Source organism: Andrographis paniculata, unplaced genomic scaffold, assembly GCF_009805555.1.
Source record: "Andrographis paniculata isolate CXL003 unplaced genomic scaffold, ASM980555v1 Contig51END, whole genome shotgun sequence".
NCBI classification, from domain to species: Eukaryota; Viridiplantae; Streptophyta; class Magnoliopsida; order Lamiales; family Acanthaceae; genus Andrographis; species Andrographis paniculata.
Genome location: NW_026137586.1, coordinates 1,702,762 through 1,720,648, shown reverse-complemented (window position 1 = coordinate 1,720,648; position 17,887 = coordinate 1,702,762). Strand labels below are relative to the sequence as shown.

Below are 17,887 nucleotides of genomic sequence, written 5' to 3'. Positions count from 1 at the left end.
CATTCAGTGAAAAGATAGATAGGCACTGGATCGAGATTCCAACCATGGAGGTCACACAGCAGCTGCCAGCCGCTCCGCCGCGCAACGTATGGCCGCTATCTAGAATTGAAATTAGGCGCAAACTGAGGTCGAATTCTAGAGGTAACCGGCGGCATGAATCGCGAGTGCAGATTGACCGCAGTCGACGCAGTTTGGGGAAAGAGAGTGTGTCTCGGAGATATTTGGATCCTTTCCGAAAATTGGGGGAACGTGAATAAACTTATTTTTGTGGGATCGAAGAGAAAGTTCAGAGATTATCACGGACCAATCTGAAAACAAGCGTGATTATTTCTCCGTCTAACTATTTCATTAAATATATTTTTTTATCAATACTTTTTTTTTTTTTTATCTGTCACATTATTATTTTTATATTAAAAAATAAAAATAACTTATTTTTAATTAGACACGATAATTAAAATATATATGTTTTTTGTTAATTTTTTTTTAATTTTTAGTTAAATTTATCTCATTATTAAACAAATTTAATAAATTTAATATTTAATTATTATTTTTTATTAATATTTATTTACAATAAATATAATGAACTTTAGTACATTTTCTCATTATTTATTTCATACAAAAAAAAAAAATATTTATATAAAAATCCGATGAAATGAGTAATTTTTTTATATGAAAAATAAATATGTATGTTAAAAACGATATGAAATTATTTGATAAAAATAATTTAAAAAAAATATATATAAAAATAATATTTTATTTTAAATTGTATATTTTTTCATTAGATATAATATTTTTTTTCGTTTCAATTCAATATATTTTTTTAATTATTTTTGTTTGTCTAGCTTTTTTTTTTAATATTTTTTAAAAAATAATATTATTAAATTTTATCTCAATACAAATATATTATTACACATTCAACAATTATAATTTTCATTCAGTGCAATTTCCACTCTATTTATTTATTTATAAAATATTATTTAGATTAAAATTTTAAATTTTAAATTAAAAAAATGTAACTATTTTCTTGAATCATAATTAATTTATACATTCAATCTTAATTCAAACAATTTCAAATTGAAAATAAGTAAAAATAAAAGAAAATCGAAACTTGTTTTGAACATCGCTAAAGCCCAAATATTCAAAATAAAAAATTAAGCCCTAATCGAATTTACCTCACCAGACCATTGCTGTTCGTCTTCTACTTCCTCCGATTTCGTCGTCCTCACCAGAACTCCGTCGTCTCCAACTGCCTTCGATTACCGTCTCCGACCGCCGCATCAGTACTGTAAGAGGAAATCTTAAGTTCACTTCTTATATGGCTGAAAAGCTAACCAAGCGTGGACGTCTCCTTCCACCATTTGCCGGAATTCCGAATCGCCGACCAATTCCGATTTGTATCAGCCGATTCGGTGAACTATGATTCCGAGACTTCCATGGAGAACAAACGTCGCCGCCGGTTGTTCGAACATTTCTATTAAACCCTAATCCGGCTTGAAAAAAATCTCCTCGCAAAATGAGGCCACCAAATCGAACCCTAATTTCCCTCTCCAAACGGAGGCCTAACGCCCCTCCGAAAGACGACGACGAAAGCTTCTTAGCAATGCTAAACGACGTTGTCCGGGGGAATAAGAGCTGGGCTGCGGCTCTCCGGGAACCGTCGATTTCCTCCCGCCTCAACCACCATCACATCGAGCGATTCATCCTCCGAAATCTCCACGACTCCAGGTTAGTCCTCCGCTTCTTCAACTTTCTAGGTTTGCGCACCGGATTTCGACACTCCACGGCGTCCTTCTGCTTGATGGTTCACTCCTTAGTCCAATCGAAGTTTTATTGGCCGGCTTCTTCGCTCTTGCAGACGCTCTTGGAAAGGAAGGAGAATCCGAGTTCAATTTTCCGGGATTTCATCGGTTCTTATAGAAGGTTTGGTTTCAATTCAGCTTATGGATTCGATTTGCTGGTTCAAACCTATGTTCAAAACGGTAGGGTTCTGGATTCCGTTGTGATTCTTAAGGCAATGAAGGAGTGTGATTTTTTTCCTGAAGTGCGAACGATTAGTGCTGTTTTGCATTCCCTTATTAGAATCAGGAGATTCGAAATGGTCCTTGTCTTGTTCGATGATCTGTTTTCGAATTCGAAGCTTAAACCCGATGTCTTTGTTTACACTGCTGTTGTTAAGAGCTTATGCGAGTCGAAGGATTACGACCGAGCCAAGAAAATGGTCGAATCTGTCGAGAAGAATGGGGAATGTAAATTGAATTTGGTTACATATAATGTGTTGATTCATGGGCTATGTAAAGGTGGGAGAGTCGACGAGGCTGTCGAAATTAACAAATCGTTGGCGGCTAAGGGTTTGGCACCGGACGTGGTGACATATTGCACGTTGATTCTTGGATTGTGTAAAGTCGAGAACTTTGAGGTTGCGCGCGATTTTGTCATTGAGATGGTCGAGCGTAGAATTATTCCTAGTGTAGAGGCGCTATCGGGTGTCGTAGACGGGTTGCGGAGGAAAGGGGAAGTCGGAAGTGCGTACGATTTAGTAGATAAAGTCGGGAGGCTTGGGGAGATACCTAATCTGTACGTGTGTAATGCGATGATCGGCGCGTTGTGCAAGGACGAGGCGTTCGAAGAAGCAGAATTGCTTTTCTCGAAGATGGAGGAGAAAGGGATGTTGATAAACGACATGACGTATAATATGATAATCAATTCGTTGTGCAAGAGAGGGAAGGTGGACGACGGCGTCGTTTATCTCGGGAGAATGCTCGATGCGGGAATTAAGCCGACCGTTTATCCGTACAACATTTTGATTAGCGGGCGATGCAAGCTCGGGGAAATGGACGCAGCCGAGGCTTTGTTCGACGAGATGAGAAGGAACGGATTGAGCACGACCTTTGTGACGTACACGTGTTTGATCGATGGGTATAGCAAGATAAAGAAAGTGGATAAGGCGCTCGAGTTATATCGTTCGATGAAAAGTGACGGGATTTCTCCGAATGCTCATACCTTCACGGCGCTTATCGACGGACTTTTTAGCGTGAATCGGGCGGTCGAAGCATGCGAATTATTCGACGAAATGATCGGACGGAACGTTGCTCCGAGCGAGGTAACGTACAACGTTGTGATAGACGGATATTGTCGAGTCGGTAACGTTACGAAGGCGTTCGATTTGTTCGACGAGATGGTTAAGAAGGGGCTTGTTCCCGATACGTACACCTATCGAGCTTTAATTACCGGACTTTGTTCGACGGGAAGGGTATCCGAAGCGAAGTCGTTTGTTGACAATGTTTATAAACAAAACCGTAAATTGAACGAGATGTGTTATTCGGCGCTCTTAAATGGGTATTGCAAGGAAGGGAGATTGAGCAACGCATTAATCGCTCATCGAGAGATGCAAGAACGAGGAATTGAAACAGATCTCGTATGCTACGCGATAATTATCGGAGGAATTCTTGAGCAAAATGACGCAAAATTATCGATCGAGTATTTGAAAGAGATTCACGACCGCGGTCTACATCCCGACACAATCTTGTACACCGATATCATCGATAAGTATGCGAAATCCGGCGATCTTAACACGGCTATTGCACATTGGGATCTTATGGTCGACGAAGGTTTATCTCCGAACGTAACGACGTACACCGTAATGATCGATTGCCTATGCAAGGCCGGGTTATTCGAAAAGGCAGAGATTTTATCGAAACAAATGCTGATCGACGGTGTGATCCCGAATTCAACAACGTACGGATGCTTTCTCGATTGTCTCGTCAAAGACGGCCGTATCGACGAGGCTATTCGATTACATGACGCAATGCTCAACGCGGCTCTCGCGAATACAGTGACGTACAACATTTTGATAAACGGGTTTTGCAAGTCGGGCCGGGTCGAGGAAGCATTGCGGGCCCTCGACGAGATGCGGCGCGGTGGAGTAACGCCGGATTGTGTGAGTTATTCGACGATTATGTTCGAATATTGCAGGAGAGGTGATTTGCCGGCAGCTTTAAGGTTGTGGAAGACGATGGTAAGACGGGACGTTAGGCCTGACGGGATAGCTTATAATTTTATGGTGTACGTTTGTTGTGTTTCTGGGGAAGTTGGAAAGGCTCATGAATTGGTCGACGGTATGGTGAAAACTGGGCTGAAATTAACACGTGCCACACGTGCTTGTCTTCTGTGCCATGGACCTTCGGCGTTACCGTTACAGCCGTGTTGATGTAGAAGAGGGGAATAGGAATTGGATTTGAGAGTAACTTTGTATTTTTTCAGGGGTAAAATTGTAATTTTGTAAAGTTGGTAATATAATAATTTTTTGCATTAACCGGTTACAAAGAATTTTCAGGGGTAAAATTGTAATTTTGTAGGGTTGGTAATATAATAATTTTTGCATTAACCGGTTACAAAGAATGTTCTGATACTTTGGTATAGAACAAAAGCAGACCAAAGTTTATTGAGATGAGAGACGGAGAAAGTATTATATTTAAATATTGTTTTGATATTATAATTGTACAATTGAAATATTATACTCCCTCTTGTCTCTACAAGAGATGTCTTGTTGGGAAAATTAAAGAATAATAATATTTAATTGAAAGTTAATATAACGTAGAATGTAAAATATAAAATATTTTTATTTTTTTGAATAATTTTAAAAAGCAATAATTAAATATAATTTTAAAAAATAAGAATAATTTTATTTTAAAGTGAAACCACTGCTACTAAACAAGAAAACATTGAGAATTGTTTTGAGTATATACAAATTGTCTTCTCTTCACGTCAATACAAATGTTAAGAATTTCATTACTGAAAATAGATATATTTGGGACCAGAAGATTCAATGGCAGATACACACATCATATATATATAAATATACAAAGAAGACAATTTTGCATTATAAAAAATCTAAGTTGGGTGTAAATTATATATTGTGTTATATTTTATGAACATATTTACTATATTTAAATTATAATACTTCCTCCGTCCCGTTAAAAAAACACCGTTTATATTTTGCACGTAAATTTTTAAATATTAATATTATATTAATTTATAGTAAATGCAAAAATATCTCTATTAGTATAATGTGTTATAAAAAATAATTGTGTAATATATTGTAAATTATAAGAATATTTTTTATATTAAATAGATAATACAATTACTAAATTTAAAAAATATATAATTATATATATTGTAAATTATAAAGATATTTTTTTATATAAACGATGGTATCCAGAGGAAGTATATTGTATTACATGAACTTATATTATATACCGTCAAAATATGTATTATATAATAATATATTATTATGTATTGTCGGCAACATAGTGATTATATATACAGTGACTCAATCAAATCAACAACGTCAAAGCGAACACTTTACATACGATGTAGCAGCAAATGTAACAATGCCATAGACATTTCATGGATCAAAAATACATTTCTGCAACACAAAAGAAAACCAAACCAATGGCAGATAATGATCTCACACACAAGTCATGAAATAAATTCCAAACCAGAATAGAACAGAGCAGAGCACAACCAAAATAACACCAAGTTCTTACTAGATATATATATATATATATAGATAGATAGATAGATACAATATTACACATTAAGAGAGATTCAAGAATACCGGTATATCATCGATTGTTCCACTGCCCGCAAGCTATAAACATTTTGCCGAGAAGGGGTAGCTTAGCGCAGCGGGAGCTAGCTAGCTATCAATTTGCGCGGCTTTTGAAGACGTCGAGGCCCATCTCGGAAGGATCGGTCGCTTGCAGCTCAATCTGAATTCCATCCAATTCCCTCTTGAACCTGTCCTTGGAGCTCGCATAGATCATTTTGTTCCTCACTCTTGCGGTGTCGGGAGACCTTAGAACATGTAAAATGCAATATGAAAGCTATGGAAATGTGGAAAAAAAATACCGAATTAACAAATACCGTAATATTGGACCGAAAAATATACCAAAAATACCAAAATTTCGGTATACTAAAAAGTTTGGAATAGTATGATACTACACCGCGAACTTTTTTAACGAGATGTAATTTGACATTTTCCATACCAAAATACCAAAATGATTTCAAAATTCAGGTATCCTATACAATTTTGATATTTTGATGTGATAATTCAAAATATTAATACTAAAATAATTACTCCATCCGTCACAACTACAGTGTCAAAATTTAAAAAACGTATAATTAGTAAATAATTAAGAATATATTAGTGAAAATAATTATTATATAATAAAAATAACTTTAGATATTTAGATAAAAAATTTATAATGAAATTAAAGTGTAATTTTTTTCAGAAAAAATAAAGTGACAGAATATCCCTAAAGCTATGTAAAGTGAGGGGGGGGGGGGGGGGGGGGTTATTGTGATGTACACTCAGTGATGGGGGATTTTTACCATGCTATGAAGAAGATTCGGCTCTTTGGTACATTTCCTTCAGTCAGGAACTCGTAGTCGTAAACGGCATATCTGCACTCATCAGCTGGAAGGCATGCAGTGAAGTCCTCGTAAGCTTGAGCTGGCTCGCCGAGCTTTTCAACAATGACCTGTTTCTGCTTCTCCTCAATCTTGTAAACGATGAAGCGGTGTGTTCGTTTGGCTTTCAATTCCATAAACTTCAGTTTGCAATCGTCGTGCACAGCCATTCCTGATGCTGAATTAGCCTACGGTTATACAACAAAAAGAAAATCGCGATAATTAGGAGGCATTTATTTAATTAGCTGGTTATTCTAATCAATATTATTTCAAGAGTATAAGCACAAATGATTGGAGAAACTGTATAAATTTGTATCAACAAATAAATCTTAAGACGGCATAATTTTGATAATTCAAATGCAGATACACAGGAAATTGTAAAAATTTTCGTGAAATTATATGGCATACTTTGATCGGAGGAAATGAAAGCCTTCTGTCGATCTAACGGAGACTATGCTTTCTATCTTATTAAAACATTCGACAAAATATTTTGAATATAAGAGAAGTTTGAATTGGAATGTTAAGATCATAAAAATAGCTTCATGTGTGCTTGTTATGTTTTGAATCACATTAGTTGGTGTGTTTCTTTTCGAACTCTATACAGTTTTATACTATTTAAACTCCACATTTAAAAAATTTACAATTTTTGTTTCACAAAGCATCATGTCGAACATTATTTAAATAGAAAAACCCAAACTCCCAAACTCAATCCAGGCCAAAAATAAAAACACCCAATTGCTTTTACACTATCTTTAAAATTTTGGCTTCCATCAAATAAAAGATTATTGTAATTGTAAACCTACAATCCACGATGAATTTGCAGCAAAGTTTCCGACATTACCCTTAATCAAGTCCATGCAATAGAGAAACAAGGCACGTCATCGTGTAAACACAAGTATTTAAAATTGAGTCGCTATAAAGTATAAACGTCATTGCAAATTAAAGCCACGTCTTAAGAAAAGTGATGTTTGTTTTAGGGGGGGGGAGGTGGTGGGGAAGGCAATCATATGAATAGACATGAAATGCTTTTCATAAGTGGATTTCAAAGTGTTTCATTACATACTGACGATTAAGAACTAGTAGTTTAGTTACATAACAAGCAGATTGACATCTGACCAATTAGGCCAAAATCATTACTAAAGTGCAACAGCTGCAGATAGACGGACTCGGAAAATACAGCTGTAAGAATAAATTTGTAAACAGAGACGACACAACAGAACAAACATGCATATAAGACTTCGTAACTTAAGGGAAAGATCAAAGTTGGATATATACTTATATGTCCTATGGATAAACAACAAAGGGTTTGTTCTTTCAACATTTACATTATTCCCAAAAATTTAACCTATATTTTTTTAACACGATTTTCACAATTCCCCACAATATATTACAATAACTAATAACAAAAATCCCAATATACATGCTCCTAACTGTTTTCATCTCAAATATTTCCAAAATCTTTTCAGAGTAGAATCCATTCATAATCTTCTATTGCTATATCTCCTAAAAAATCTATTTTTTATAGAACTAATGTATACTAATAGTTTATATGTATAATATATATATATTTACACATTTGTATTTTTATTATATGTCCATATTTTATGTATGATTTTGAAGACACTTAAAATATACATTTTGAATTATTGTTAATCAAATATATATTACATTATAATCCAACCATTAACCTTAATTTCAACAATAACCAACAGTGGATGTGTTTGTTTGTGGATATGATTTTGGAATAGTAAAATCTTAAATTTGAAAAGTTGTTAGATGCATAGAGGTTGATGTGATATTTGAATGTCAAATTAAATTTTAATATTATATTTTACATTTTAATATAATATTAAAAAAAAAAATTATTTGATAGTATGATATTTTGGGAGAAAAAAGTAAAATCAGTCCATCAGAGCTTGAAAAAATTCAAATAAAAAACATATAGTTTTCATTTTTATATTACATTTTACGTTCAAACCAAGACATAAAATCTATTTATATTACATTAAACAAAATTTCAAATCAAAATTTTACCAATCAAAACCCAAAACTCAAAACTCCCAAGCCTACCACCAAACAAACAAGAATTTGGAATCCTTCACCATTAAAAAACCAAGCTCACAAACATTAAACTCAGTTAAGATGTATATATATATACACACACACAATTATATATGTATATATATATATCTACCATTGACAGACAGATCAACCGTTACTGGAAACAACAATCACACGCATCGGCCTAGTTTAACACTGCTAACTGATTCAGATTCCAACATAAATCATCAGCACAATATAAATCAGATCTAGCAAGCTTCCAAAAAAAAAAAATTACAAAATAAAAAATCAAATGCAGGTAAGAAAGATCAAAGGCTCTGACTCCCATCCATTAACTACCCACACTTCAAATCGAGCTCCAAGAGTCAATAGAAGATAATCAGAGTAGAAAACTAGTCGATCTCACATGAAATTTACTAGAACAGCACAAAGATAATCAACGTATAAAGGAAAGAAAGAAATGATAATTACCATGGTAGCGAGGTTTGATCGGAGAAGATCGAGGGCTTTTTCCGAGGAGAAATTCTAGGGCTGGGAACACGCGCTGTGCCTGTGCCGCTGTTTTTGCTTGCCAGATTTTTTTAGAGAGAGAGAGAGAGAGAAAACGCGTGAGAAGTGATGACTACTGCGGTGTGTTAATTTAAAAGATTCTCTTCTATTTCTATCGGTAACTATAAATTTTTATATTATGTTAAAATAATATTTTACAAATATTAAATAAACATTTATTTATATTATATTATATAATTATTTTATTTCAAATTCTTTATTATTTAAATTTTAATTCAAAATTATCAAACAAAAAAATATATAGTGTTTTAAAAAAAAATTAGTTTAAAATGACTATTAGATACAGCAAATAAATAGCTTATATAAAAATAAAATTTTATTTTTAAAATTTTTATTTTTTATAAATTTAAAAATAATATTATTTCTGTTCAAAAAACGTAAATATTTACTTTTTATATAGAATAAATAAAAATACTAGTATTTTAATTATAATTGTAGTTAAAGGTAATGTAAAGATAATTTTATCTTTGTGTTTTTTATGTAAAATAATAATGATGTGATAGTAAAATAAAGATATTTATAGAAAGAAAATATAATATTTTTTAAATAGTTATTTTGTAATTAGACAATTCAAAATAGAAATGTCTATATATATATTTCGTAAATATGAACATGGAAAACAATACTCCGTTCGTCCCAAAAGATTTGTCTTGTTTTTCCATTTTCGTCTGTCTCAAAACAATTGTCTTGTTTCCTTATTTAGTAGTCGTGGTCCCCACTTTATAACAAAATTATTCATATTTTTCCATACTACCCCTTATTATTACTCTAAGGGTGTGTTTGTTTGGGGGATTGAATTTACTTTTCACTATTCATCCAATTTTTTTCCCCAAAAACATCAAATCAAACACCAATTTTTCATTTTTTTATATTATACTAAAAATCAATTTTACATTCAAAACATCGTATCAACACCTATTTATATCACATTATACAACTATTCAAATTCAAAATTTTTACTATTCAAATCTCAATTCAAAATCCAAACCGCCAAACGTTTATACTCTTTAAAATCAACAAGGATATTTTAGTCATTTACATTCTACTTTATATCCACTTTCAATTAAATACTACTATTTCTTAATTCCCGTGCCAACGACACTTCTTTTGGGACGGAGGAAGTATTTTATTATTTAGTTGAAATATATAAAATCTGTCTCATGTGTACAAACTCCTTGTCCCTATAGAGTGGATTGATGACATGTCTTTTATGCAGATACGTGTTCTGCGTTTGGGCACATTACATATGGTATCAGAGCGGACTTTGACGGTGGTGACAATCAAAGAAAACCGTTCGAGGGTGCGCCTCTACGGGAGAGCATGATTTTGATATTTTTATTTTTGTACTTTATGTACAAATTAATTGTATATGTAATAATATGTTTGTAATATATGTAAAAATTAAATAGTATTTTGGTATAAATATACGTATAAATACATTTGAATGAGACGAACGAAAATAATAATAAAAAAAACTACTTTTAATTTAAAGGGACGGTATATATTGCATGAGTATGTATATATATATATTATAGACAAAAAAAAAAATCGTGTTAATTTTATAAACACAAAATTTTCTACAAATTATATATAATTTAAATCAATATTTATCCTATTATTTAAATGGATTTTTTTTTTCGGGTTGATTTTATTTTTCAACTCGACTACGAAGACTTCTTTGAAAGACTTTAGTATATTTGATATTCAATCTAGCTTTTTGGATGAATTTAATCTTTGATTTGATTTTTTCGACTTTTGGAAGATTTGATCTATATGTGTGTGAATTTGATCATTGGTTTTGACTTTGAATATTCCTTTTTGATTGATTTAATGATTTTGTGAAAAACGCCCTAAATTTTTGGGAAGAATTTTGAAGATTTTTTTTTATTTTATTTTTTTTTTTTAGATTCTTAACGAATTTTGAAATTTTGATTTTTTCTCTGACTTTGACATAAAAACGTTAATTTCATCGATTTATCAATCAATATTCGATTATTTGTTCAAATTGGTGATTTTTCGACGAAAAATACTTCGGAACACGTGAAGAACAATGCAGATAGTTTAGAGAGAGTTACCTCTATTCGAGGCTTCGAATTAACTCCGATGTTCAAATGAATTGACCAAAATCTCTGATTATAGGGAGGGGTAACTTCAGCTTTCTTTCCAAATGATGCCACTTGATTGCGTTGGAATTGACATATGAAAAAATTTTATAATCACTTATTTTTCGTTTGATGTTGTTTTTTATTTTTTTAAAAAATTTAATTGTGTTATCTCGTTTAAAAACTTTATATCATTTTTTAAAGATATTAATTATAATACATTTTTAATTAACGATATTCTATGTAATTTATTGCCAAAATTGCAAGGACTCTATATATCTGTATGATATTTTTTTATTATACAAAATAAAAAATATATACATTTCATATATTAATTTTATTGGGATATTAATTTTCCCAAAATATATAATATTTAATTGTATGCAAATTTATTTATTTTCAATACCTACATATATATGTCATTTTTTTTATATTCCATCGTCCAATTGTGTGCTCAAATATGTCAATATAAATTTTAATAAAAATGAATAATAATTAATTACTTTTTATTTTTATAGAAAAAATACAAAAATGTAATAGTAGTTTTTTTTTTTTGGATAAAAAAAATGTATTTTTTTAATGATAATTCAAATTTATTCTCACTCTCATCATTTAAATTTATTCTATTTTTTTAGTAAATAAATACAATTTTTTTAAGTAATTTTTTTTTTTATCTATATTTTAAAATTCGTTATCATTGGGAAGGAGACTTTTGTTTTGTTTTTATTTAAAATTAGAATGATATTGTTTTTGTGAAAATAATAAATAATAAATAATAAAATTACGAACAAAATAAAAGAAATTTTGTTTGAAAAATAAAAAAAACAAACAAACACACCTGAGTTTGTTTTTCTGTTATTTCTAAAAAAATACATTTTTTAAAAAAATAAATAATATATTATATATATTTATTATATATTTCTAAATTTTATATTTCTAATTTATAGATAAATTGATGGTTTGGTTTTTGGGTATTTGCAAGATTTATTTTTTATTGTTAAGATGTGTTTTCTCCGTTCGTCTTTAAGAGTTACTATTGGAACTTAAAATTCAGAGGTTTCAAGATCGTTCGTCGGTGTAGGTTCCGAAAATACTCCAAAGAACTTGTTCGTCGTCGGATTAGAGGCGGCTCCTTCGGTGGAGCCTGCACGACTTCGAGCCTAAACGATCGATTTCGATGTATTTAAACTAGCATCTACTAAAACTCGGATAAATCTACTAGAAAGCGGATAAAAAACATGTAATTCGAATTAAAATGCATAAAACGAAACTAAAACATGAAAAGAAAATAGAGAAAAATACGATTTCAGATCGTGTTTTGCATAATTCTTTCTTATTATATAGTATACTCAAGCTTGTTACGCACATGAAACGACTGCTCGGAGCCTCCTAGCGGATGGGGCCTAAACGGCGAATTAGAATATCATATGATAAGAACATACTTCTCAGAACCTGTCGGCATTTGGGCACATTACATATAGTATCATAGTGGACTTTGACGGTGGTGACAATCAAAGAAAACCGTTCGAGGGTGCTATGCGGGATAGCATGATTTTGATATTTTTATTTTTGTACTTTATGTACAAATTAATTGTATATGTAGTAATACGTTTGTAAGAAAATACTCCAAAGAGCTTGTTCGTTGTCGGATTAGAGGCGACTCTTTTGGTGAAGCCTGCACGGCTTCGAGCCTAAACGATCGATTTCGATGTATTTAAACTAACATCTACTGAAATTCGGATAAATCTACTGGAAAGCGAATAAAAAAACATGTAATTTGAATTAAAATGCATAAAACGAAACTAAAACATGAAAAGAAAATAGAGAAAAATACGATTTCATCTTCTTGTGCGTGTGTGTGATGTGTTTTTCCGTATTTTTAATCCTAAAATAGAATAACCGCATCTTCCCATTAAAAGAGGCAATTTCAATTATTCCTCACCACTCTCAATCGTCTGGTAACCTCATTCCATCATCTTCCAACCACATGGTAACCTCCTTCCGTCAACCACCTAGTAAACTCCTTCCATCAACCATCTGGTAACCTCATTCCATCAACCACCTGCCAACTTCCTTCTATTAGCTCACAACCGCTTTCATTACCTCTGGACCGAGTTCCACTTGCTCTAAACTTCTTCCACTGCCTCTAGACCAGATATGTCGCTTACTCCGACGTGTTTCCATCGTACTCCTAGCTAGTCAACGAGGATGTGTCTTCAACAGCCTCGAGTACATGGAATCTTCAGTTTTTCTCTTATCGACTTGTTCCATTGAGTTTTTAGAATAAAATATGAAAGTGAATAGGCCCTCCACTAATGTACAGTATGAAATTATTAACCCAGGGCCAATTGAGGTAGTTATCCTATTATTTGTGGAAGCTGTTGCTTTCTATCTTGTGGAGACAACCTTCATCTGCTTTGTGGAAATACCGCAGTCCAATGGAAGTAGTTGTTTTCAACCCAATTGAGACAGCAATTTCTGACCTTATGGAAACATTGTTCCGGGATGGAGGCGCCATAGTCCGAGGAGTTGCTGCCCTAAGGTCCATGAAGACTGTTGCTTTTCGACCCTGTGGAAGCACCACAATTCAATAGAAATTGTTGTCTTCGGCTCTGTGGAGGCAGGAGTCTTTGGCTCCAAAGCATGAAGTTCCATTGCTGTTCAGCGGCTCCGTGGCCAAGGAGCTCTGGCTCCACTTTTGTCTTTGAGTCTCCTTCATGTTCAGGTGCTTTTGGACTCATGTCCAACAGTTACATTTTCATTTTGTGTCGTTATGCTTAACATAAAAAAAGAATATCCTTAAATTCGTATATATTTTTTTTACAAATATCATTCATCATATAAGTATTATAAAACAAGTGTTTTTGTCATTTTTCACTTATTTGCTCTATATTTTTTTATATAATAATTAATATTCAAATATCAACGCACAAAAAGTAAATGTGGTCTTAGAGTCGGATAGAGGTAGTATTATATTTGTTGGTATTTATAAAAATTATTTGAAGAGTATTTTGGTTAATTATTTTGATTTTTGATCGTACTAATAATTTTTTTGGTTATAGTTCAAAATAAAAAATTAAAATGAAGGTGTTAATTTAAAATTTTATTTGAACAGTATTTTTATATAATATTTTATAGAAAATAATATATTTTAATTAGTAATCATATATGGTGGATAAAGTCGTCTTTAATTTGAAAAAAAAATGCAATTAATGATAAAAAAAAATTAGATTGAACAATTTTGATTAATTTAATAAAGATATATTTATTCCGTCCGTCAAATTTATTCTGTATATGAAATTAAGTATTTAATATTAAAAAATATTATTATATTTATATAATTTGTTTTTACAAATATTTTTCTATTAGTATTATACTAATATAAATATTTTTATTCTTTTCTTTTTAATTTGAATTATATTTTGATATAATAATTAATATTTAAAAATTCAACACGTAAAGAATAAATATAACCCAGACAATGATAATATATATTTTGATAAAATAAAAAAAAATTAAAAAAAAAAAAAAGGAGGAAAACAAAAACGATGTCAAAAAGTTTGTAGGTCTGATTGGGTTATGAAGCCATCTTTTATAATGATTGTTGTAAGTGGATGAAACAATTATTGTTGTTTATTGATGATTAATGGTCCAATTCTTTGCTGTATACTCTTCCTGTTGCCTTTCATTATTCCAAGGAATGAAATATTTGCCTTTCAAAAAGCATAGTCAAAATTCAAAATCATGATCGAAGCATACGTAGAAAATTGATATCCACAAAACAAACAAACCACAATTCAAGAATACATTTCCAAAATATAATTTCCCAAATCGATGATTGTGTACCCGCCACAACAATCCATCCAAACCACAGAAACTTCGATCGAAAATAATGCGATTCGATCGAAAGAGACGACGAAAACCAATCGAATACTACACAGATATAAAAGCTTCAACAACAGATGAATATCAATCAATCATACCAAATAGTCGATCGAGTACCATAGTTTCAACAAGCTACCCAAAGTAATTCTCAAACAAAGGCAGCAAGCTAACCTCGAGATTTTTATTTTTAATTTGCGCGGCTTTTGAAGACGTCGAGACCCATCTCAGATGGATCCGTCGCCTGCAACTCCACCTGGATACCGTCTAGTTCCCTCTTGAACCTGTCCTTGGAGCTCGCATAGATCATCTTGCTCCTCACCCTTGCAGTGTCGGGAGACCTTAAAAGAAACGAGGAATTTTTTCAAATTTTCAAAAAATGTACGGCTCGGTTAAAACAAAAATGTTAGAAAGGGCCCGACTAAGAATGGAAAAGATACCAAGCAATGAAAAAGATCCTGCTTTTAGGGACATTCTCCTCTGTCATGAAATCAAAGTCGTAAACAGCATATCGGCATTCTTCAGCAGGAAGATTGGAAGTGAAATCCTCGTAAGAATCGGCAGGTTCGCCGAGTTTCTCCACGATGACCTCCTTTTGCTTCTCCTCGATCTTGAATATAATGAAGCGATGCGTTCGTTTAGTTTTCAACTCCATAAACTTCAGCTTGCACTCGTCGTGCACCGCCATTCCTGATGCTGCATTAGCCTGTGAACCAGAATAAATGTTGTGATCTACATAAATGGCGATAAATAACAATTGTTGAGGTAAAATTTATCACGTCATGCCGGTTAACATCAGATATCTATCCAAATTATATTAGCAACGAGATCACGGAGTATCATTGGCAACTGCATAGCTAAATTTAGTCTGAGAACTACAAGACCAAGAAAGTACATCTGCATTTGTGTACCTTCATCTCGGAGACAATGTGGCATTCGTTTGCGAAAAGCACAGGATATGCTTTCCCAAGGTAGTTGTATTTCAAAGTTAGAACATATCTCGAATGGAAAATTTGCCAAATATATGTTTAACTGATATGTTAAGTTCAAATTAATCGAGAAACAGAAAATATGATGATATATCTTTAATAAATGGATAATATTGCATTCCATATTAGGAAGATTGAAATCGTGATTAACAGCTACTACTCCAAAATACTCTGTATGCCGATTATGAAGATTTGTTAGTTTGATTGCCACAACCTTTGTATTTTCTTCGACTAAAGATACAATCAAGGAACGCAAAGAATTTTTAGACAGTGAAATGCACTGACATTTGAATAAATTGGATTTTGAGGTTACAATCACAAGAATAATTCCAAACAGCTCGAAGACACCAGGTTGACTCTAACGACAAAAGAAGAAAAAACAAAAATATCTAACAATTGTTTCAACAAATTTTCAAAATTCAAGTATATCATAGAAGACAGACTCGAACAACGAGACTCGACAAGTAATCCAAAAGTAAATCGCATTAACGTAAAAAAATCAGTTCGATTAATAAATCACTAAAATCAAACCTATATTATGAACAAACCAACCAAGCACCTGGAAATCTCACGTAATGAGAATCAAATTTCTCAAAAAACAATACAACAGTAAATCAAACCACAACAAACATTTCCGATACGCATATATAGTCACGCAGCGGAACCATTCAAGATCGGCCTAAAATCAGTATCTATCAATCCAGCCAAACGCCAATTTCCAATACAAAACTCTAAAAAAACGATCAGAACTACACAAAATCAGATCTAAAAACTTGAGAAAACGGACAATAGAACCAAAATTCAGCTACTAAAGAAGCAGTGCCATCCAATTTACAATATAAATAAGATTCTGAATCCGACAATTTTTATCTTCCCCTAACAAAGCACAACAAAAGGAATCTCTACCATGGTAGCGCGGTTTGATCGGAGACGATCGAGGAGATTTGGACTGCAATCCCGCCGAGAAGGAGAGAATTTAGGGCTGAGAATGAGAAAAGGAAACGCACACGTACAACTTTGAGCGATTTGAGTCAAATGGGTTGCGTTGGACTGAAGCGCGAATATATGTAATATGGGTTGTAAAGGTGAAGTAAAATGAAATGTCAAATATACCCCTCACACGCCAATACGTAGTCTAGGGTGTAAAGGGCATTCGTATTAGTTACGGAAATGATTGAAAACGGTGGGTGTAATAATAATGGGAATGTTTACTCGACAGAATTATTTTGACATATTTTTTTAATTAATACTCCGTATCATTATCTTAAATTTATTAATATTAAATATAGTTCATAAATATAAATTAATTTAATTAAAATTTTAATATTTATAAATAAATTTACTTTATTTATTTTAAATTAATTTAATTAAATTTTAGCTCTGGATGAGGCCACTCAATTTTTTTTATATATTTTATTTTAATAAATAAATATTTTTATTTTTATTTAAAAATTTTATTTTTATATAAAATTAAATTATGTAAATTATAAATAAAACTATAAATATATATTTTATATTTCTTTAAATGATATAATAATTTTAATTTTAAAAATATCAGCAATATCATCACATAAAAAATAATATAAAAATTTATTATATTAACTTATTAAACTATATTTTCTTAAATATAGTATCACCGATCAAAGCGTTAACTATTATAGTTATTATAAAATACAATATACTTGTCTCGTCTGAATTTTTAATATCATATTGTCCTTATAAAAAATTAAAAATAATAATAATATTTTATTATAAAAAATAAAATATATAAAAAAATAATTAGGAGTATTGTGATAAATTTATTATGAAAAA

At 31.8% G+C, this 17,887-nt stretch overlaps 3 protein-coding genes across 4 annotated transcripts; 1 reads left to right on the top strand and 2 right to left on the bottom strand.

Annotated features, from left to right (window-relative positions):
* The first annotated feature begins 1,135 nt into the window (after positions 1 to 1,135).
* Positions 1,136 to 4,366, top strand: LOC127253601 (putative pentatricopeptide repeat-containing protein At5g59900). Of its 2 annotated transcripts, XM_051278257.1 has the most exons (2): positions 1,579 to 1,725; positions 1,856 to 4,365. In XM_051278257.1, exon 2 carries the CDS (start codon positions 2,015 to 2,017, stop codon positions 4,205 to 4,207), a length of 2,193 nt encoding a protein of 730 aa, XP_051134214.1. In that variant the 5' UTR covers positions 1,579 to 1,725; positions 1,856 to 2,014; the 3' UTR covers positions 4,208 to 4,365. The 2 variants fall into 2 exon arrangements, with proteins under 2 accessions (XP_051134213.1, XP_051134214.1); XM_051278256.1 differs by having other exon boundaries at positions 1,136 to 4,366.
* A 972-nt stretch (positions 4,367 to 5,338) lies between these two features.
* Positions 5,339 to 9,171, bottom strand: LOC127253825 (actin-depolymerizing factor 2-like). Its single transcript, XM_051278598.1, has 3 exons — positions 9,004 to 9,171; positions 6,394 to 6,659; positions 5,339 to 5,856 (listed from the first exon to the last, which is right to left on the bottom strand). Exons 1-3 carry the CDS (start codon positions 9,004 to 9,006, stop codon positions 5,706 to 5,708), a joined length of 420 nt encoding a protein of 139 aa, XP_051134555.1. The 5' UTR covers positions 9,007 to 9,171; the 3' UTR covers positions 5,339 to 5,705.
* Positions 9,172 to 14,949: 5,778 nt separating this feature from the next.
* Positions 14,950 to 17,140, bottom strand: LOC127253843 (actin-depolymerizing factor 2-like). The gene is made up of 3 exons (XM_051278626.1): positions 16,982 to 17,140; positions 15,527 to 15,792; positions 14,950 to 15,427 (listed from the first exon to the last, which is right to left on the bottom strand). The coding sequence occupies exons 1-3, from the start codon at positions 16,982 to 16,984 to the stop codon at positions 15,277 to 15,279; spliced, it is 420 nt and encodes a 139-aa protein (XP_051134583.1). The 5' UTR covers positions 16,985 to 17,140; the 3' UTR covers positions 14,950 to 15,276.
* Between the last annotated feature and the right edge of the window lie 747 nt (positions 17,141 to 17,887).

Excerpts from the sequence above, each read along its gene's own strand:
- LOC127253601 (XM_051278256.1), top strand. The coding sequence starts at position 1,514 with ATGAGGCCACCAAATCGAACCCTAATTTCCCTCTCCAAACGGAGGCCT.
- LOC127253825 (XM_051278598.1), bottom strand. Across the intron at positions 5,857-6,393 it reads CGAATCTTCTTCATAGCATG|GTCTCCCGACACCGCAAGAG; the intron begins GTAAAAATCCCC and ends ACATGTTCTAAG.
- LOC127253843 (XM_051278626.1), bottom strand. Across the intron at positions 15,428-15,526 it reads AGGATCTTTTTCATTGCTTG|GTCTCCCGACACTGCAAGGG; the intron begins GTATCTTTTCCA and ends GTTTCTTTTAAG.